The sequence below is a fragment of the Pholcus phalangioides genome, unplaced genomic scaffold (genome assembly GCF_987345545.1).
Source record: "Pholcus phalangioides strain wild (caught in Gottingen) unplaced genomic scaffold, Ppha-v1.0 ptg000014l_1, whole genome shotgun sequence".
Lineage (NCBI taxonomy): Eukaryota > Metazoa > Arthropoda > Arachnida > Araneae > Pholcidae > Pholcus > Pholcus phalangioides.
The window spans coordinates 5,106,352-5,124,098 of NW_028301607.1; the positions used below are offsets into that span (position 1 = coordinate 5,106,352).

General features: G+C 41.2%; 1 protein-coding gene across 1 annotated transcript; it reads right to left on the minus strand.

Annotated features, from left to right (window-relative positions):
• Positions 1 to 631: 631 nt before the first annotated feature.
• Positions 632 to 17,747, minus strand: LOC149078017 (zinc metalloproteinase nas-4-like). The gene is made up of 10 exons (XM_089241575.1): positions 17,508 to 17,747; positions 13,717 to 13,803; positions 12,149 to 12,211; positions 11,907 to 11,948; positions 10,578 to 10,613; positions 10,390 to 10,442; positions 8,275 to 8,359; positions 8,055 to 8,175; positions 4,964 to 5,142; positions 632 to 894 (listed from the first exon to the last, which is right to left on the minus strand). Exons 2-10 carry the CDS (start codon positions 13,790 to 13,792, stop codon positions 677 to 679), a joined length of 873 nt encoding a protein of 290 aa, XP_089097701.1. The 5' UTR covers positions 13,793 to 13,803; positions 17,508 to 17,747; the 3' UTR covers positions 632 to 676.

Below are 17,747 nucleotides of genomic sequence, written 5' to 3' on the forward strand. Positions count from 1 at the left end.
GCTGCCATCTATACTTCTAGTTGTGAGTGAAGTGTAATGATTGAATATTTGTAACGTTGTAGGCCTGTTGCTCTCTGTGGCGAGTCTTTTTAACGGGGAGATCGGCTCGCATTTGCGCCTTGAAGTTGGGAACCACAGAAAACCAACTTCAACCGACCACCACTGTTGGGTTCGAACCCGGATCCTCGCATCGCGAGTCCGTCACTATAACCACTCGACCACCACAGCGGCAAATTCACATCTCGATCCACAGCTCGATTCACATCTCGATCCACAGCTCGATTCACATCTCGATCCACAGCTCGATTCACATGCATGCACAATAATTTGGTTGTTCACATGCTTGCACAATAATTTGATCACTCACAAGTATGCAAACTCTCTAGGTCACTCTTTTGGCTGCTGGTCCCTCGCCTCTGTGGGTCACTCTTTTGGTCGTTCACATGCTTGCAGATAATTCATTCGCGGTATCTCAACCGCTAACAAGCAGCGGGATGACGAGGTCTTTCGATAGGTCTTCTGGGTCACTATAACCACTCGACCACCACAGCGGCACAATCTACAGCAATAGGCGGGGCGGGGCGGGGGGGGGGGAAGGCCCTTCGCTGCTTTACAGACTTTGGCCTCGAATGATGCAATACGATTTTTTTTGTATTTGGAAAAAATGAATAGAAGATCAACAGTAAAGATCGTTTATTTTGTTTAGGTCAGTTTCAGAGAAGTTGTCCCTTTGACCGATGCGTTTCTCATCGATTCCGTTGTTGAGTACTTGGTAAGCTTTCTTGTGCGAACCTCCAGGAGCTTCCACGCCATAATGCATCACGGAGTAGAAGTCGTAGTTCCTTTGCAGGCCGTATTCTTTCGGATTTGTTTTCTTGTACTGAGACCTCCATTCTGGAAGAACACAACAGAGAGAGAGAAAAGGCATCAATATATAAAAGGCGGTAGCAAAACAGTTTTACCCCTTCGCTTACAAGCTATTGGCAAGAAATTTGGATGATCTCTGTTTGACGAATCGGTGATGAGTATGGCAACCTTGTCCTAACTTAACCGCATGTTTAGAGAAAGGAAGTAGAAGGAAAGGAAAAAAGTAGAAAGTTAGAAAAAACAAATAAATGTAAGGAAAGCACAAGTATAATAGATAAGCATAAGATATGGGGCCGTTCAAGTATTACGTCATCATCGATGGTGGGGGGGGGCTGTCCGATTTGCTGACTTTTAATGACAAGGGGGGAGGGGGGGTGTGGATAATGCTTACGTCATCAGCCACCCTTTATGAAAATATGAGTTTGGATTCAGAGGGGCGGAGCCGATGACGAAATTTTGCTGACGGGGGGGGGGGGGTGGGGAAGGTCAGCGTTTTGCTGACTTTTGCTGACAGGGAGGGGGAGGGGTCAAAAATGGCTAAAAATTTGCTTACGTAATACTTGAACGGCTCCTATATACTTTTCTATTATGGGGCCATTCAAGTATTACGTAAGCAGATTTTCAACCATTTTTGACCCCCTTGTCAGCAAAAGTCAGCGAAACACTGACCCTCCTTCCGTCAGCAAAATTTCGTAAGCAGCTTAGAATATTTCATATCTACAAAAAGGGGTGGTTGATGACGTAAGCAACCTTCAACCCCACCCCTTATCATCAAAAGTCAGCAAATCCAACCCCCCCCCCCCGGATGCTGACGTAATACTTGAATGACCCCTATACTGCACTACTTCTTTAAGATAGAATTGGTAAGTAGATTTCTCTTTTCACCCTCACCTACCCGTTCTCTTTCGCTCCTACATGTATATAGTAGAAGGATATATTTCAAGGAGGTAAAAATATCTACTTTTTTTTTTTCGTAGGGTTGCAAAATAGTTTAAAAATAGTTAGCAGAATGATGAGGGGAGGCAAAATGAGCAGAGAGAACTTTTTTTTTTAAGTTATTTCACTGGCGTTTGGCCGCAATATTACGTCCTTGATCGTAAAGTGCTTAAGGAAACCGAAAAACCACCGTATCGTTAAAACTTGTGCTTGTAGATGCATGAAAAGTTTAGAGTGGAGTGATATCTGCAGGGGTGGGGGAGGGGGGACAACTAAACATGGCACTGAAAATAATTTTGATGGGCGCTGTACTTTTCTGAATTTTTTTTTTTTTTTTTTGAAATTATAGTAAATGTCTTAATACCTGGAAAAAAAAAAGTATAAGGACACGCAGGGGTGCCCTTACGAGACGCGGGGCCCGGTGGGAAAATAATTGTGGGAGTCCGAGGCGTGTTTTGACAATTTCGGATTTCGCATATTCTGTGGGAGGGAGGAGTGGACATACAAAAATTTATACATCAAAAATAAGGAAATTAATTGGGGGAGAAAATTCAGAGTTCCACAATGGATGTAAGAATTCAGAATTCATGAAAGAATATAATTCCAGGGTGAAAATGCACATTTCCGGAATGGATGAAAATTCATAATTACAGAATGGATAGAAATTCAGAATTCATGAAAGAAAATAATTCCAGGGTGAAAAATGCGGATTTCCAGAATTATTTCTTTCTGGATCAAAATTCAGATTCCCAGAATGGATGGAAATTCGTAATTCTAGGAAAGATGGAAATCCAGTATTCCAGAATTATGACATGAATGTCGCTCTCTACTTGTTAATACAAGATATACAGAAGACTGGATGTTGTGAAGATATTTATTATTTGAGATGTTAATTTTTTAAGGAAGGAAAAAACTCACCTCTGCCTCTACCGGGAGTCGAACCCGGGTCCCTCGATTGCCGGACGAGTGCTCTGACCACTAAGCTACAGAGGAGATAGAGATTTTCCTTCGCTAGAGCGTATATATGCGAGCGTATATAATCGAGGGACCCGGGTTCGACTCCCGGTAGAGGCAGAGATGAGTTTTTTCCTTCCTTAAAAAATTAACATCTCAAATAATAAATATCTTCACAACATCCAGTCTTCTGTATATCTTGTATTCCAGAATTATTTCTTTCTGGATCAAAATTCAGAATTCCAGAATGGATGGAAATTCAGAATTCCAGAATGGATGAAAATTCAGAATTCCAGATTGGATGGAAATCCAGAATTACAGAATGGATGGAAATTCAGAATTCCAGATTGGATGGAAATCCAGAATTACAGATTGGATGGAAATCCAGAATTACAGAATGGATGGAAATTCAGAATTCCAGATTGGATGGAAATTCAGAATTCATGAAAGAAAATAATTCCAGGGTGAAAATGCACATTTCCGGAATGGATGAAAATTCAGAATTCCAGAATGGATGAAAATTCAGAATTCCAGAATAGATGAAAATTCAGAATTCCAGATTGGATGGAAATTCAGAATTCCAGATTGGATGGAAATTCAGAATTCCAGATTGGATGGAAATTCAGAATTCCAGATTGGATGGAAATTCAGAATTCATGAAAGAAAATAATTCCAGGGTGAAAATGCACATTTCCGGAATGGATGAAAATTCAGAATTCCAGAATGGATGAAAATTCAGAATTCCAGAATAGATGAAAATTCAGAATTCCAGATTGGATGGAAATCCATAATTACAGAATGGATGGAAATTCAGAATTCCAGATTGGATGGAAATTCAGAATTCCAGATTGGATGGAAATTCAGAATTCCAGATTGGATGGAAATTCAGAATTCATGAAAGAAAATAATTCCAGGGTGAAAATGCACATTTCCGGAATGGATGAAAATTCAGATTCCCAGAATGGATGAAAATTCAGATTCCCAGAATGGATGGAAATTCAGATTCCCAGAATGGATGGAAATTCAGATTCCCAGAATGGATGGAAATTCAGATTCCCAGAATGGATGGAAATTCAGATTCCCAGAATGGATGGAAATTCAGAATTCCAGAATGGATGAAAATTCAGAATTTATGAAAAAAAAATTATTGTTGCCGTAAGTGTGACCGCAACTGTCGCACACCCGTAAGGGCGTCTCTGAAGACACGCGTTTTCTGCCGTCGAAGAAATTTTCATTTTTTCTCTTGTTGGCGGACCATCCATCAGAGACTGTTTTGATCAGTCATGAGCAATGAAATCGAACTTTTTTCAGAAAATGTGAAGAAGAAGAAGAAAACAACGTATTTATTGGACATCGTGAAAAGCTTGCTCTCGGTGAAACTACTGCGATGCCTGGTCATGGAATTTGCTGGAGCGAATCAAAAGAGATTGAAGACTGTTGCTTACAGTTTCGCAAATGGGCCCGAAAATTATGGACTGAAAGTTTGCGCAAAAGGCTTCTTTTTCTTATCATTCGTCACAAAAAGACGATTATTCACAGATTTTACGTAGAAAAAAAAATCTCTCTGATGTAATTCAGAAGGAACAAAACTTGCTTTTTGCATACGTCGAACTGTGCCTAATGTGTGATAATTTTTTTTTTTCAAAAATGTCTAGTTATGTAAAACTCTAAAATGAAAACCTTCCCTTTTATAAAATGGCGCAGACAAAAGCGACGTGAATAGGCCAAAAAGCGTGTATCTTTCGATGCTAAATGGGATGAGGATGTTTTCTTTGATGAGAAGCAAAGTGAGTGGGTGGGTGAATAACCAAGTGAGTGAGTGACCGTATGCCTGACAGAGTGAGTGATCGGATGGATGGCCAAGTGCGTATGAGTGAGCAAGTGAGTGACCGTATGAGTGTGTGAGTTACTGTATGACCAAGTGAGTGACATAACCCACATGATGTTTATACAAGGGCGAAATGTCGGGTGTAAAATATTTGGGGCTGAATGTACAACTCACTTGGACTCATATGTCATTCATATGCCCAGGGTAGGCCAAATGTCAGGGTTAAATGTCCAACTTATTTGATCATTTGGTCACTTACTTGGTCATTAACTTACAGTCACTCACTTTTCCGTTCATACGGTCAGAGAACAGGCGAAATTCCAGGGGTGAAATTTCCGGGTTTAAAGTTTCCGTCTTTAAGAACACAAAATGTCTTACTTTGGGGAATGTTCCCCCACAGGATCCTTATGTGGCTGTCTCTATCCCATCTGTTTTGCTCGTGAGAGATTCCGATCGCATGTTCCATCTCGTGGAGGATGGTTCCCGTCCAGATACAGCCCGGATCACTCAGAGATATCGGCTGTTGATGACCATTGCGACCAACAATCGAATAACATCTGAAACGAAATCAATACGATCGAATCAGAATATTGCTGTAAAACAATATTGCGCGTGCCCCACCCCCCTTGTGGTAATAAAAAATAATCAGTAGTGTGGGTAAAGAACGGGTAAAAAGACAAAGATTGAAAAGCGTCGATTATTGTGCTCAGTAATACGAATTGGTATACGAGTTTCCTTCGCATTTATGAGGATGCACAAGTCTCGATTTCTGGGGATGCACAAGTCTCGATTTCGGGGGATGCATAAGCCTCTCGATCTCTGGGGATGCACAAGCCTCTCGATTTCTTGGGATGCACAAGCCTCTTACGAATTTCGGGGGATGCACAAGCCTCTCGATTTCTTGGGATGCACAAGCCTCTTACGAATTTCGGGGGATGCACAAGCCTCTCGATTTCTTGGGATGCACAAGCCTCTCGATTTCTTGGGATGCACAAGCCTCTTACGAATTTCGGGGGATGCACAAGCCTCTCGATTTCTTGGGATGCACAAGCCTCTTACGAATTTCGGGGGATGCACAAGCCTCTCGATTTCTTGGGATGCACAAGCCTCTTACGAATTTCGGGGGATGCACAAGCCTCTTACGAATTTCGGGGGATGCACAAGCCTCTTACGAATTTCGGGGGATGCACAAGCCTCTCGATTTCTTGGGATGCACAAGCCTCTTACGAATTTCGGGGGATGCACAAGCCTCTTACGAATTTCGGGGGATGCACAAGCCTCTTACGAATTTCGGGGGATGCACAAGCCTCTCGATTTCTGGGGATGCACGGGATGCACAAGCCTCTCGATTTCTGGGGATGCACAAGCCTCTCGATTTCTGGGAATGCACGGGATGCACAAGCCTCTCAATTTCTGGGGATGCACAAGCCTCTCAATTTCTGGGGATGCACAAGCCTCTCAATTTCTGGGGATGCACAAGCCTCTCAATTTCTGGGGATGCACAAGCCTCTCAATTTCTGGGGATGCACAAGCCTCTCAATTTCTGGGGATGCACAAGCCTCTCAATTTCTGGGGATGCACAAGCCTCTTACGGATTTCGAGTGATGCACAAGCCTCTCGATTTCTGGGGATGCACAAGCCTCACGATTTCGGGGGATGCACAAGCCTCACGATTTCGGGGGATGCACAAGCCTCTAGATTTCTGGGGATGCACGGGATGCACAAGCCTCTCAATTTCTGGGGATGCACAAGCCTCTTACGGATTTCGAGTGATGCACAAGCCTTTCGATTTCTGGGAATGCATGGGATGCACAAGCCTCTTACGGATTTCGAATGATGCACAAGCCTCTTACGGATTTCGGGGGATGCACAAGCCTTTCGATTTCTGGGAATGCATGGGATGCACAAGCCTCTAAATTTCTGGGGATGCACAAGCCTCTTACGGATTTTGGAGGATGCACAAGCCTTTTACGGATCTCTTGGGATGCACAAGCCTCTTACGGATTTTGGAGGATGCACAAGCCTCTTACGGATCTCTGGGGATGCGCAAGCCTCTTGTGCTTCAAGCCTTGCTTCGGCCGAGGGGTAATAAATAAATACGCCCGGACACTTTTTGCTTTTCTTCTTTTCCTCCCCCACCCCATCCACATTCAAAGCATTAGCGATCGCAGCGCCACAGTCTTTGCTATAAAAAAAATCTAAGAAGCGCAACGCAACGCAAGTACAGTATATTTGATGTACCGACCAGCGACGGATCACCACAAGTACGTATTGCGTTGCTTGCATCGCAAATCATTACAACCTGTTATCCAATTGACAAACGAGAGATAGAGCTCAGCGACAGTGCATAACGCGACGTCTTTTCAGGATCGGCAAGTTTCTTATACATTTCTTAGAATACACATGTCTTACACGTATTTCTAGGGGTGCGTAAGCTTCCTATGCATCTCTGGGGGGATTTCCAAGTCTCACATCGCATTTCTTGGGATTTGGAAGAGACTCCTGCGCATTTCAATCCGTACGTATAACTCAGAGGTATTCCACATTTTTCTAGTCGCGAGCACTCTGCCTGTACCTATCATCAAAAGGGGAGAGAATTAAACTTTCCTCCTCCTCCGACACATTTCAATGCCTACGTGCACCCGCGCGTTCTTAAGAGAAAGTAAGCCTCCTGCATATCAAAGGGTACGTACGGCTTGAACAGATTCATAATAGTGAGGCGAAGCTCCAACGCATTTCAAGGGGCGTGTATACCTTAAATGCATACTGGGGAAAGAGCTGTGCAAGCCTCTTATTCATTATAAAGGATGTATGCACCTCTAACACATTCATAGGAGATACGCAACACAAGCTTTTTACGCATATCTAATGGAACGCAAGCTGGTGGTGACTAAAATGGAGGTATAACTCTAAAGCGATGCTGCCCCTCCCAAAAAAAAACCCAACAACTTCGGAATTGGAGTCACCTTCAGTTTCGTCTTAATTTTGTTAGCTGAACTAGTTTCTCGCTTCTGATCGGAGGATGGATCAACGTTTCTCAAAGTGTGCATCTGGGCTCCTAGTGGGCGTCGCAAACCTCTGTCAAGGATGTCGCGGTGAGCTGTTGGCATTGATGTTTGCCTACTCAGAGTTTTGAATGGTCTATTTTTGAGACTACTTTGGAGACTACTTGACTACTACTTGTCATGGCAAGGGAGCTGTGGGGGATGATGACGACCACTGAGACAGATGATAGCACCTGAATACAAATGTGTTAGGCTGCACAGAAACGCACATTGAACACCTTTGCTGAAGTGAAACAGTAGGAAATTACATTAAACGGCTTTAAAAAAAAGTTTCTAGACGTAAGTAAGCGAGCTAAAAGGGGAGTAACAACGTATTAAAAATGTGTATTGGAAATAAATTACCATTGAAAACAATAATGCATTGGAGTTTGAGAATGATATTCAATGTTCAACGTGCAACTTACCCTCTTCCCGAGAAGAACATCACGTAAGCGGTTTCCTGTCCTCGTGGCACGAATTTCACGCATTTAACTTTCGAATTCCATATATTGATGGCATCAAGAATTTTCTTCGTTGCGCTTTCACCTACAAGGAGAGAAACACGTGTCTAGATTTCAGTCTCTCTTTGGGTGCTAAAAATTCCTCCAGGTTCAATCGAAATAGTCACTGTCAGTAATCACTTACTGTATGATTCAGATATCACGTAAGGGACTATCCCATTTTGCCATTTCAAGCTTTTATTCTTGTCGAAACGAAGACCCTGACGTTCCTGAAATTTTTTGATACAAGTTTGAATTATTTTCACGAGACTAAACCGAACACGCTTCTCGTAACAATTACTAGAGGGAATTTCGAACAAATTGGCGCGTGCCGGAAAGCTTATTAACAAACTATACATCTATACGAGTAAGGAAGAAATCTAGATCGGTCGCAGTGGGGGTTGGGGGGGGGGGGAGGGAGAACGGTGGCGATACGTTCCCATTGGCGGTGTTCTTGGTGAAGTTTTAGACGAAAGTATATAGGAATGGCGGTTCTATTTTATACTTTGACTATCGTGCTTTCTACTTTCTCGCGTGGTTGCAGGCACTTTCTTTTGATGAATTTAAAAGAAAATTAAACAGCGAAATTTTTGAAATAAGATATAATTTGAAGAAAATTTCCGTAACACCACGCGAGAAAGCGAAAAGAACGGTAGGCAAAGAAAGAAAAAAGAAATCACTGTTTTTCGAAAGTGACGTATTGTTTTCTTTGTCATTCATTGCGACCAATCACGGGACGCTATATTTCCTCCCTACACGTGTCAAAATGTAAGGTTTCTTAATTATATGCTACGAAATTGTACATGCAACTCGTACACATTTTGCTAATACTGTTACTAAACCGCAAAATGCAACTCGTAAATATTCCTCAGGGAAACTTCCAATGCATTGGTACATGCCGGAATGTGGGTGTATGTGTTGTCTACCTAATCAAGCGCGTACCCAGAGGGGGCGATAACCCCTCCTGAGAGTCAAATACTATACAGTAACGGAAATTTTTCTGTCCCGTAAAATACGGGATGATGCAATGCACCTTTACAATAAGTCACTTTTCCGGCATATCGCGCAGGATTCACTTGCCTCGGCTTTATTCACTGCTGAAGATATCTGAATCAGCTTCATCAGCAGCTGAAGATGCCTGCTTCCAATCTATTGACAGCTGAGGATGTCTGCATTCGCTCCATTCGAAGCTGAAGATATCTGCCCCGGCTCGTTCACAGCTGAAGATGTCTGCCTCCCTTTGAATAGCAGCTGAAAATGCATGCTTCCACTCCATTCACAGTTGAGGATGTCTGCCTTCGCTCCATTTAGATATGAAGATATTTACTTCAGCTTCATTAGCAGCTAAGATGTCAGCCTTTGTTCACGTACGGGGGGGGGGATGGGCATAGGAACGATTGACCCCTTCCAAGAGCCGAATAATATCGGGAACCTTTTTCTGTCCGTAAAATACGGGATGATGCAACGAAGTTGCACAATTGGCCCCTCCCGACACATCTTCCTGGATCCGCGACTGTACCTAATGATAAGTTTGTTTCAGAGGAATGCTTTTTATGCTTCAAATAATGGTTTTCTTTTTTTTTTTTTCAAACCGAGCATAACTCAGGTCTATCGCCATGGATAATTTACTACCTAGCGAGTTTTGCTGGAAGTGCAAGTGTGTGTACCTAACAGTCCGAGTGCGTATTTAGTGTTTCGCATGATTTTTAATCTATATTTCAGAATTTAAGTCAATGAAGTGTAATGATTGAATATTTGTGCCTCGAAGTTGGGAACTACAGGAAATCAACTTCAGCCGACCGTGTCGCCTGCAGGGTTTGAATCCGGGTCCTCACGATGCCAGTCCGTCACTATGACCACTCGACCACCACAGCGGCTCAAATAATGTTGTCACATGTCTTCTGAATTCGGAAGCTACAACTTCTTGATATGTTGAAAGAAAATGTTAAGTGTGTGGTGTGTATATGCGTGTAGTCCTGACGTATTTATGATATCAGCGTTATGTGCTGCCATCTTTTTTTTGTCTTCCATATTAAAAGAGGAAGTTGCTTATGCCCGAACTTGCGTTTTGAAGGTGCTTTGCTTGCTTTCTGTGGGAAGACTTTTTTAAAAATACTTTCATGTGACTGGAGAATGAAAGGATAAAAGACTAGATTAAACTAGATATTTATTTAATATTACTATATATTGTTTAGTTCCATGGAAAACAAAAGTAATTATTCATATTAGTATTAGAAACCATCTAGGAATAGGTAATCACTTCTTCTCCGTGTTCAGCACTCTCATCTTCCAAGATGTCCCCAAACTTCAATCCTACGACGGGTAAAGTTTTGTTTTATGATCACATACTCGCATGTAAATAATTTATGAGACAATTTAGTTAACTATATAATCATGATTTTATCTCATCGCTTTTTATTCGTTTAAAAAAAGATAATGATTTCTTACCTTCATGCATGAGAGGGAATGGTTCTGACTTATTTCCTGTAAATTAAGCAACGGGTAAGAAAAAGTCAATGCAGTTGATGTTATGGTATAATCCTCCAACAACCAGATTGGACTCGGGGACGCTCCCCTGAAGAAAGGGGTCTACAGCAGGGGTTACACAACCTTGTAACTGGCTTGATTGACCGTGAGCCAGAAACTTGTGTAATATGACTTATATTTTACGGGACAGTCCCGTATAATTTCGGCCGTCCCAACTTTTTCTAGGAAATGTCATGTTTCTTCGCTCCTACTTAAAGCAAGGTTTACTTAAAGACTCTTAAATTATCCTATTATTATCCTATAATTATGACTCTATCATAAAAAATTATAGTCATATAAACGCATTCAACTCGCATATTTGCCAATCATGCACGTTTTTTCAGTGACTCACCCATTATAACTCTGCGGCCCTCTATTTCCCGCCATTGGCGATTTTCGCAAAGCAAGTAAAAGAAAGGCAAAGCAAGTCAAAAGCCTTTCGGCATTTTTACTTGAATTTAATAATTTTTTTAGCTTCAATTGACAACTTTACTTGCCTTTGATAATTTTCTGGCTTTAATTGACAACTTTACTTGCCTTTGACAATTTTTTTGCAATAATTGGCGATATCACGTATGGATCTCCTATTTCCGCATTTTTATGAAGGAAATATGGCGAGCCAATTTAACTCGTGGGTCGGAGGTTGTGCACTTCTGGTCTATGTTGTTGGGGAGAATTCTTCCCAACAAAAGATTCCAAAAAACAGTATACTGTAACCCAACTTTGAGGCGCAAATGCGAGCCGATCTCCCCGTTAAAAAGTCTCGCCACAGAGAGCAACAGTCCTACAAACAGTACAAATATTCAGTCACTTCACATCACTCACTTCACTTCTGAGATATAGATGGCAGCACTGAAAAATCATACACAACACTAGATACGCACTCAGACTATTAGGTACACACACTTACACTTCCGGCACAACTCACTAGGTAGTAAATTGCCCGTGGCGATAGACCTGAGTTGTGCTCGGTTTCAAAAAAAAAAAAACAGTATACTGTAATCACTACTTGTCGCTAAACTTTAGTTTTGTTTTGGCGCTGCAAGTCAATTTTTAAGTATGTCAAAACAGTACTGAGAGAACGAGAAAAATTTGCTTAGAATTCAAATACAATGCGATTTGAACAAGTTGCTTAATTGATTCTTGGGATCACGTGACGTATCCGAGCCCATTCTCGTCGTTGGAAGAGACCTATAATAAGCGACTTTAATTACTGCACTGAAAATGTATCATATCCTCATCGTATCTTACCTGAGTCTGGATCGACGAGGGAAGAGTTTCTTATTCCCATTACTGTAACGGAAAAGGAAATTGGATCACTACAATTATTGGGAAAAAGAAATATGCATCTTTGGTCATAATTCAAAGCGGAATAAGTTTGAACACCGTTTTTTGAAAAACGGTGGGACGGGACGTATGGTTTATCCCCGTTGAAGAAAAATTATTGTTTTTGATAGCATAGTTCATGCAACCGTCGGAAAATTTATACTTACGAACACTGAATTCATCGTATCTCTTATCAGTCAAAAGTTCGTCCAAAAATTCAGGCTCGATATCTGGAAAAATCATCAAAATAACCACGTGATCAAATCATCAAAACAAAACGTGCTGTTGTAACAGCACGTATATACTGATAATATAATTTATATGATAATATGTGTATGCATATATATATATAATATGATAATAATAACAATTAATAATGTGCACGTAAGCATGGCGCACAACAATCCAATCTTAAATAATAAACAATATCGCTTTTGAGCAGGAGGGTGCACAACCAGGGCTATCTTAAGAGCACCATGCGATTACCGGGTGAAGTGTTTTTCTGAGGCTCCCACCCCAACTGACCAGCAATGCCTGCCTACCAATTCGAATGCTTGATTATTCTCGAAATTTTTTATTAGATTTCATTTTTATGAGGGCCCCGGTTCGGCCTTTGCGTTAAGACGGCCCCGTGCACAACCTTTTCAAGGAAGCATAACCGATATGGCTACCAAAGGCTATTGGGGGGGGGGGGGGATAACATCCTTCACGAGCAGGATGGAACCCATTTGTGAGCAGCATACAGGGTGATTCAGAAAACATGGGGAAAACTTTAAGAGGTGATAGTACACACCAAACAATTGTCATCAAAGAATGCATGGTCTAACATGAAACGCAAACGCGCTATCGCGTTTCGAAACGGCCTCTCAGCAAACGTTAAAACGGCATTCCTGTTGAAATTCATCGGGAGAAAAAGAACACCATGCATGCAAATGCAACCTGGGGAAGAAGAAGAAACCGCATGAAAATCTGCTTCACGGTGAATGAAAGGCACGGGTGCCAGCCCTGTGAAGTTATCCGGTACGTTACAACTGTTGGAATAACTTCACGCTGGAATAATTTCATAGGGCTGGCGTCCGCACCTTTTATTCACGGTGACGCAGATTGGCATACGGTTTCTTCTTCCCCAGGTTGCATTTGCATGCATGGTCTCGTTTTAGTCTCCATAAATTTCAACAGGAATGCCGTTTCAACGTTTACGGAGCGGCAGTTTCGAAACGCGCTAGCGCGTTCGAATGTCAGACCATGCATTCTTTGATGACAGTTGTTTGTATTGGTGTGTACTTATCACCTCTTAAAGTTTTTCCCATCTTTTCTGAATGACCACGAGGTGGTGCATCCCGGCTCTTCAGTGTTCAAAGCATTTCATGGTTCGCGGCTGGAATAGGGACCTGTCTGTTCACTGAATTTTTTTAAAATCCGATTTACATATCTTATATGGGAGTCAGTTTAGAAAGGAGAGGTTGCCAAAAAAGTCACGCTATTCAAGGTCCAGGGCCAGAATGTAGGCTGTGCGGATTATAGCATATCATCAGTTAAAGTCAGCATAAAGTCTCAAGAGTGAAAAGCATCCATGTATATATATATTTTTTTTATTTTTGCATAAATTATAACCTATTTTTGATTATTCACACATTAACATCGTCATACGAGTCAAACGACCGTCCTTACGATTCCGGTTATACCTATTAAAAAAATACAGTATTTGCTAATAGATACCATTTATTATTCTCACCCGGTATGTTGGACTTCTGAGCTGATGTCAAGATTATTCCCAGGACTGAGACACACAAACTCGCAAAAGCCTTCATCACCAAGACTCCTTTAAAGAAAATTTAGGTAAAATATAAAGAATCAATATATACAAGTTGCTCAACCTTCTGGTGGAGAGTGTGGGCCTATTTCATTGATTTGAAAGGGTATAGCGGGTCACTTGATTAAGTGCCGCAGGTTACTTGGGTGATCTTCTGGAAATGTGCCGTGGATCGTTCAAGGGCTCTGGAACCAAGGTTTAGTTTCTTTCGAGAGGGTGAAAGAAACTGGAAATAGAAACGGGAAAATGGAAGAAATTGGGACCCAATTTCTTCTTTCAGTTGACCACGTTCAAATTTCTTTTTCCGAGAGGCTTTCTTAAGGGATCTATGGAACGTATTATACATCAAAAGAAGTAATTTATTATAATATATTAGACCGTTTCATTCTAACACCTCTCAATGGCTGAACAAAATAAGTGCAGGAGTTTAGCTTAGTCTCGTTCTAGAATAAAAAGAAAATAAAAACATACAGGGTGGGCAAAAAGTCCGTACAAACGAATGAAAACAAGAAAAATAACCGTAATAAAAAATGATTTGCAGGGTTAGCATCGTTAGGTCACGGGAAGTTTTTTAAGACTGGGGGAGGAATAGCTAAAAAACAGCCGATAGGTGGCGCTGGTACGAACGACTTCGGTGGTAATATGCAAATGAGACGGTTGAATAAGAACTTGCGCTCCTAATCCACAATCAGTTCACCGTTGTAAACCGTGTGTGTGTGGACCTGCTGCACTCTGCCGTTGCTGGATTTGTGCTGCAATGTGTTATCCCCTGTCATGTGGAACACATACTGCTATAATAAAACATCTGGAGGCATTCTGTTCATTATTTGCGTATCTTTTCTTTGACTTTTGTACGTCAGCTCCACCTATCGGCTGTTTTTGAGTCCTTTTTTTTCTGAATTCCAGTGACCTAGTGATGCTAACCCTCCAAACCGTTTTTTATTTCGGCTATTTTTCCAGTTTTTATGAATTTTTGAAGTTTCTACGGACTTTTTGCCCACCCTGTATTGCAAGCAATTATGTAGGAAAGTTGCCACGTTTTACCAATGGCTGATCGCTATACGACCCATTTAACCAAACGGGATGCATAGTCGCCGTACTTGCAAACGGGATTTTTTCGGATATAGTTATCACATTCGGTAATTGTTTTCTGAAACCCCGAGTCCAGATGTGATCTCATTAAGCAGCGTGGACTGTATTTAATTATAAAATATTTTCCTGGGATGTACAATATGCAATTAACATAAGTTTACGTATGAAAATAATCTGAGAATAAAAAGGGTATATAATTAATATATATACTATTATAATAATATATTAATTACTAGGTATATAATAATGTACAATTAATACATGTTTTTATACAGGGTGATTCGGAAAAGATGGGAATAACTTTGAGAGGTGATAGTACACACCAATTCAAACAATTAGCATCGAAGAATGCATTGTCTAACATGAAACGCAAACACGCGATCGCGTTCCGAAACGGCCGCTCCGCAAACGTTAAAACGGCATTCCTGTTGAAATTTATCGGGAGAAAAACACCATGTATTCAAATGTAACCTGGGGAAGAAGAAGAAACCGTATGCGTCACCGTGAATAAAAGGTGCGGACGCCAGCGCTGTGAAGTAATTCCAGCGTGAAACAGTTGTAACGTACGAGATAATGACGCACTTTAGTAATACTGAAAAAGCAAACATGCCTTTCATTTACGGAGCTGAAAACGGAAGTACCACAGAGGCATCACGAATGTACGGCGAGCGTTTTCCCCACGGGCGGTTGCCCAATCCGAAAACATTTGCGCGCTCGCATCAGCAGCTGTGCGAAAGGGGATCCTTTCTTGCTTCCCGGTCTGACGCAGGTCGTGCGAGGTTGTGCTCCTTTTTCGGAAAAATACTTCAGGGGATAATGTTCAAAAGAACAGTAAAACCTCTCTTTTGCGCTCATCGGCGAGACAAAACAAAAATTCGTCCGTAAAAGAGGGTGGCCGTTAATAAGGGGTTTGAAATGCATACTTTTGTTACAAAATAAATATTATTGGGGAAATAATACTATTTGGCCTTGAAAGAGAGGTGACCGCATCTCAGGAGTGCCCGTTAAGAGGGGTTTTACTGTACTGTTAATCTAGAAATATTGGGGTGGGGGGAGGAAGAATGCGTTAAAAAGGTATTCTAGCAATAGCGTAATATCAGCCTTAAAGGCTTTAGGTCTTCACATCCGACTTTTTTTTTTTTCGCAGCTTTCTGTGGCCTCCTTGACCATATTTCGGGGCTCATCTTTCACTTGATTTCACCCGCGGCACCTGTAGGATATCACAGGATCCAGGGTTGTAATTTTAGCCGGACAAAATTGGCTTTTACCAGGCCACTGGCTAAAAATGATTTTAACCGGCTAAAAGTGGTCAAAGTATTGAAGTACATTGAAATAGTACTGTACTGATGTAGTTTTATGTAACTCTATTTGGTGTTTTCATATTAAATTTAAAATTAAGATCGGTTTTTACCGTTAACAAGCATCAGAATATGGTTTTTTTTTAAAAGCAGGGTTGTATTCATTGTGACCAAGTGTGGTTCTAACCATACAGAAAACCTGTTTCAATCGTCCTGGTTGGTGGTCAGCTTTGACCATTTTGAGTGGTTTACTACTATAGATGCCTTCAAATGGTCGAAACAAACAGCAACCAATTTTTCCGTTACTAATTTTTTAACGAGTAGTTTCTTATAGAGGTGCTATAATATCATACGACCCTTTTCGCACAGCAGGTAAGATCGCAACTATAAGACGGCGGGGGGGGGGGATCCCCGTGCCCCGGTCACTGGATCAGGAAGGGCACTGATTTTACAGTTTTTCTGTCCAAATTTATGGGGGGGGGGGGAGGATTGCCAAAATTGGCCCTAACACACGGTGATAGAGCAAATTTTTGTCTCTAGTTGTAGCTCTGACAGCAGATTCTACAACTACTAGACTATTTATATCATTTGATTATTTAATGATTTTAATAAAATAAAAATAATAGGATAAACATTTGAAATTATTACTAAATCAATTTCAAGACCATATTTGGCTGCTATAACCATTTTTGCCAGTGTCCTGGTCAAATTGTCAACCTTCCCTGTGTTATAAATAATAATCTTGAATTTTATTCGGTAAAGCAGAGGTCTCTTCAACTTTTTTCTAGTCGCGAGCACTGCCTGTACCCATCACCAAAAGAAGAGCACCCTTACGGCAAGTTTATGCATGATATCAGGGTGATTTCCTTCAATACAACTTGTACAGTGATAGTTAGGATGTTGATTTGACATTCAAATATTCATACTTCATTTCTTCAGTCTTTAATTTAATTGAGCTGTTAAGGCAGTATCAGGTAACTTTTTTAGGAAAAAAAATTTGATGGCGTCTGAGTTTGGACCACTTGAAATGGTCGAAACTGGCTGAAACTAATATCGACCAGGACGGTTTTTACCAGGACCCACAAGGAGGCCATACGGCCCTAGTTTGAGGAAGCACTGCACAAGTGCCATAGCTTCAGTGAGGGTATTGTAGTACCGGCAGAGTCGTGGTTGAGCGGATGCTCAATGGTTGTAAGGAACAACCATGCACCCTGAGCATGCAATTATTATTTTCGGAGAGGGGAGGGTGCATCGGTATATGATCACTGAGCATTTGGCTAGGGATTTTAGCCAAAAAAAAAAAAAAAATTAGTAACACCTTACCTTTTTAGACGCCAAACAAGAAGAGTGTTCAGGCGACGTTCCCACATTTATTTTATGTGCCGTCGGCAACGGAAATAGGAAAAATTAAGGCAATAGGAAAAATTAATTGAATTAACAGATGCAATCCACATACGTCAATACCTCAATTTGTTTGGACATCTGTTTGAGACGTTTAACGGCAGGGTGCACCAACGATGAAACAAATTGTATTACATGTTTGTAAATGGCAATTTCAAATGA

Bases quoted from the DNA above. Each gene is read 5' to 3' on its own strand.
- LOC149078017 (XM_089241575.1), bottom strand. From the start codon at position 13,792: ATGAAGGCTTTTGCGAGTTTGTGTGTCTCAGTCCTGGGAATAATCTTG. The intron at 11,949-12,148 runs GTAAGTATAAAT...TTTCCGTTACAG, and splicing joins ATACGATGAATTCAGTGTTC to TAATGGGAATAAGAAACTCT. The intron at 895-4,963 runs GTAAGACATTTT...GTGTTCTTCCAG, and splicing joins GTGGGGGAACATTCCCCAAA to AATGGAGGTCTCAGTACAAG.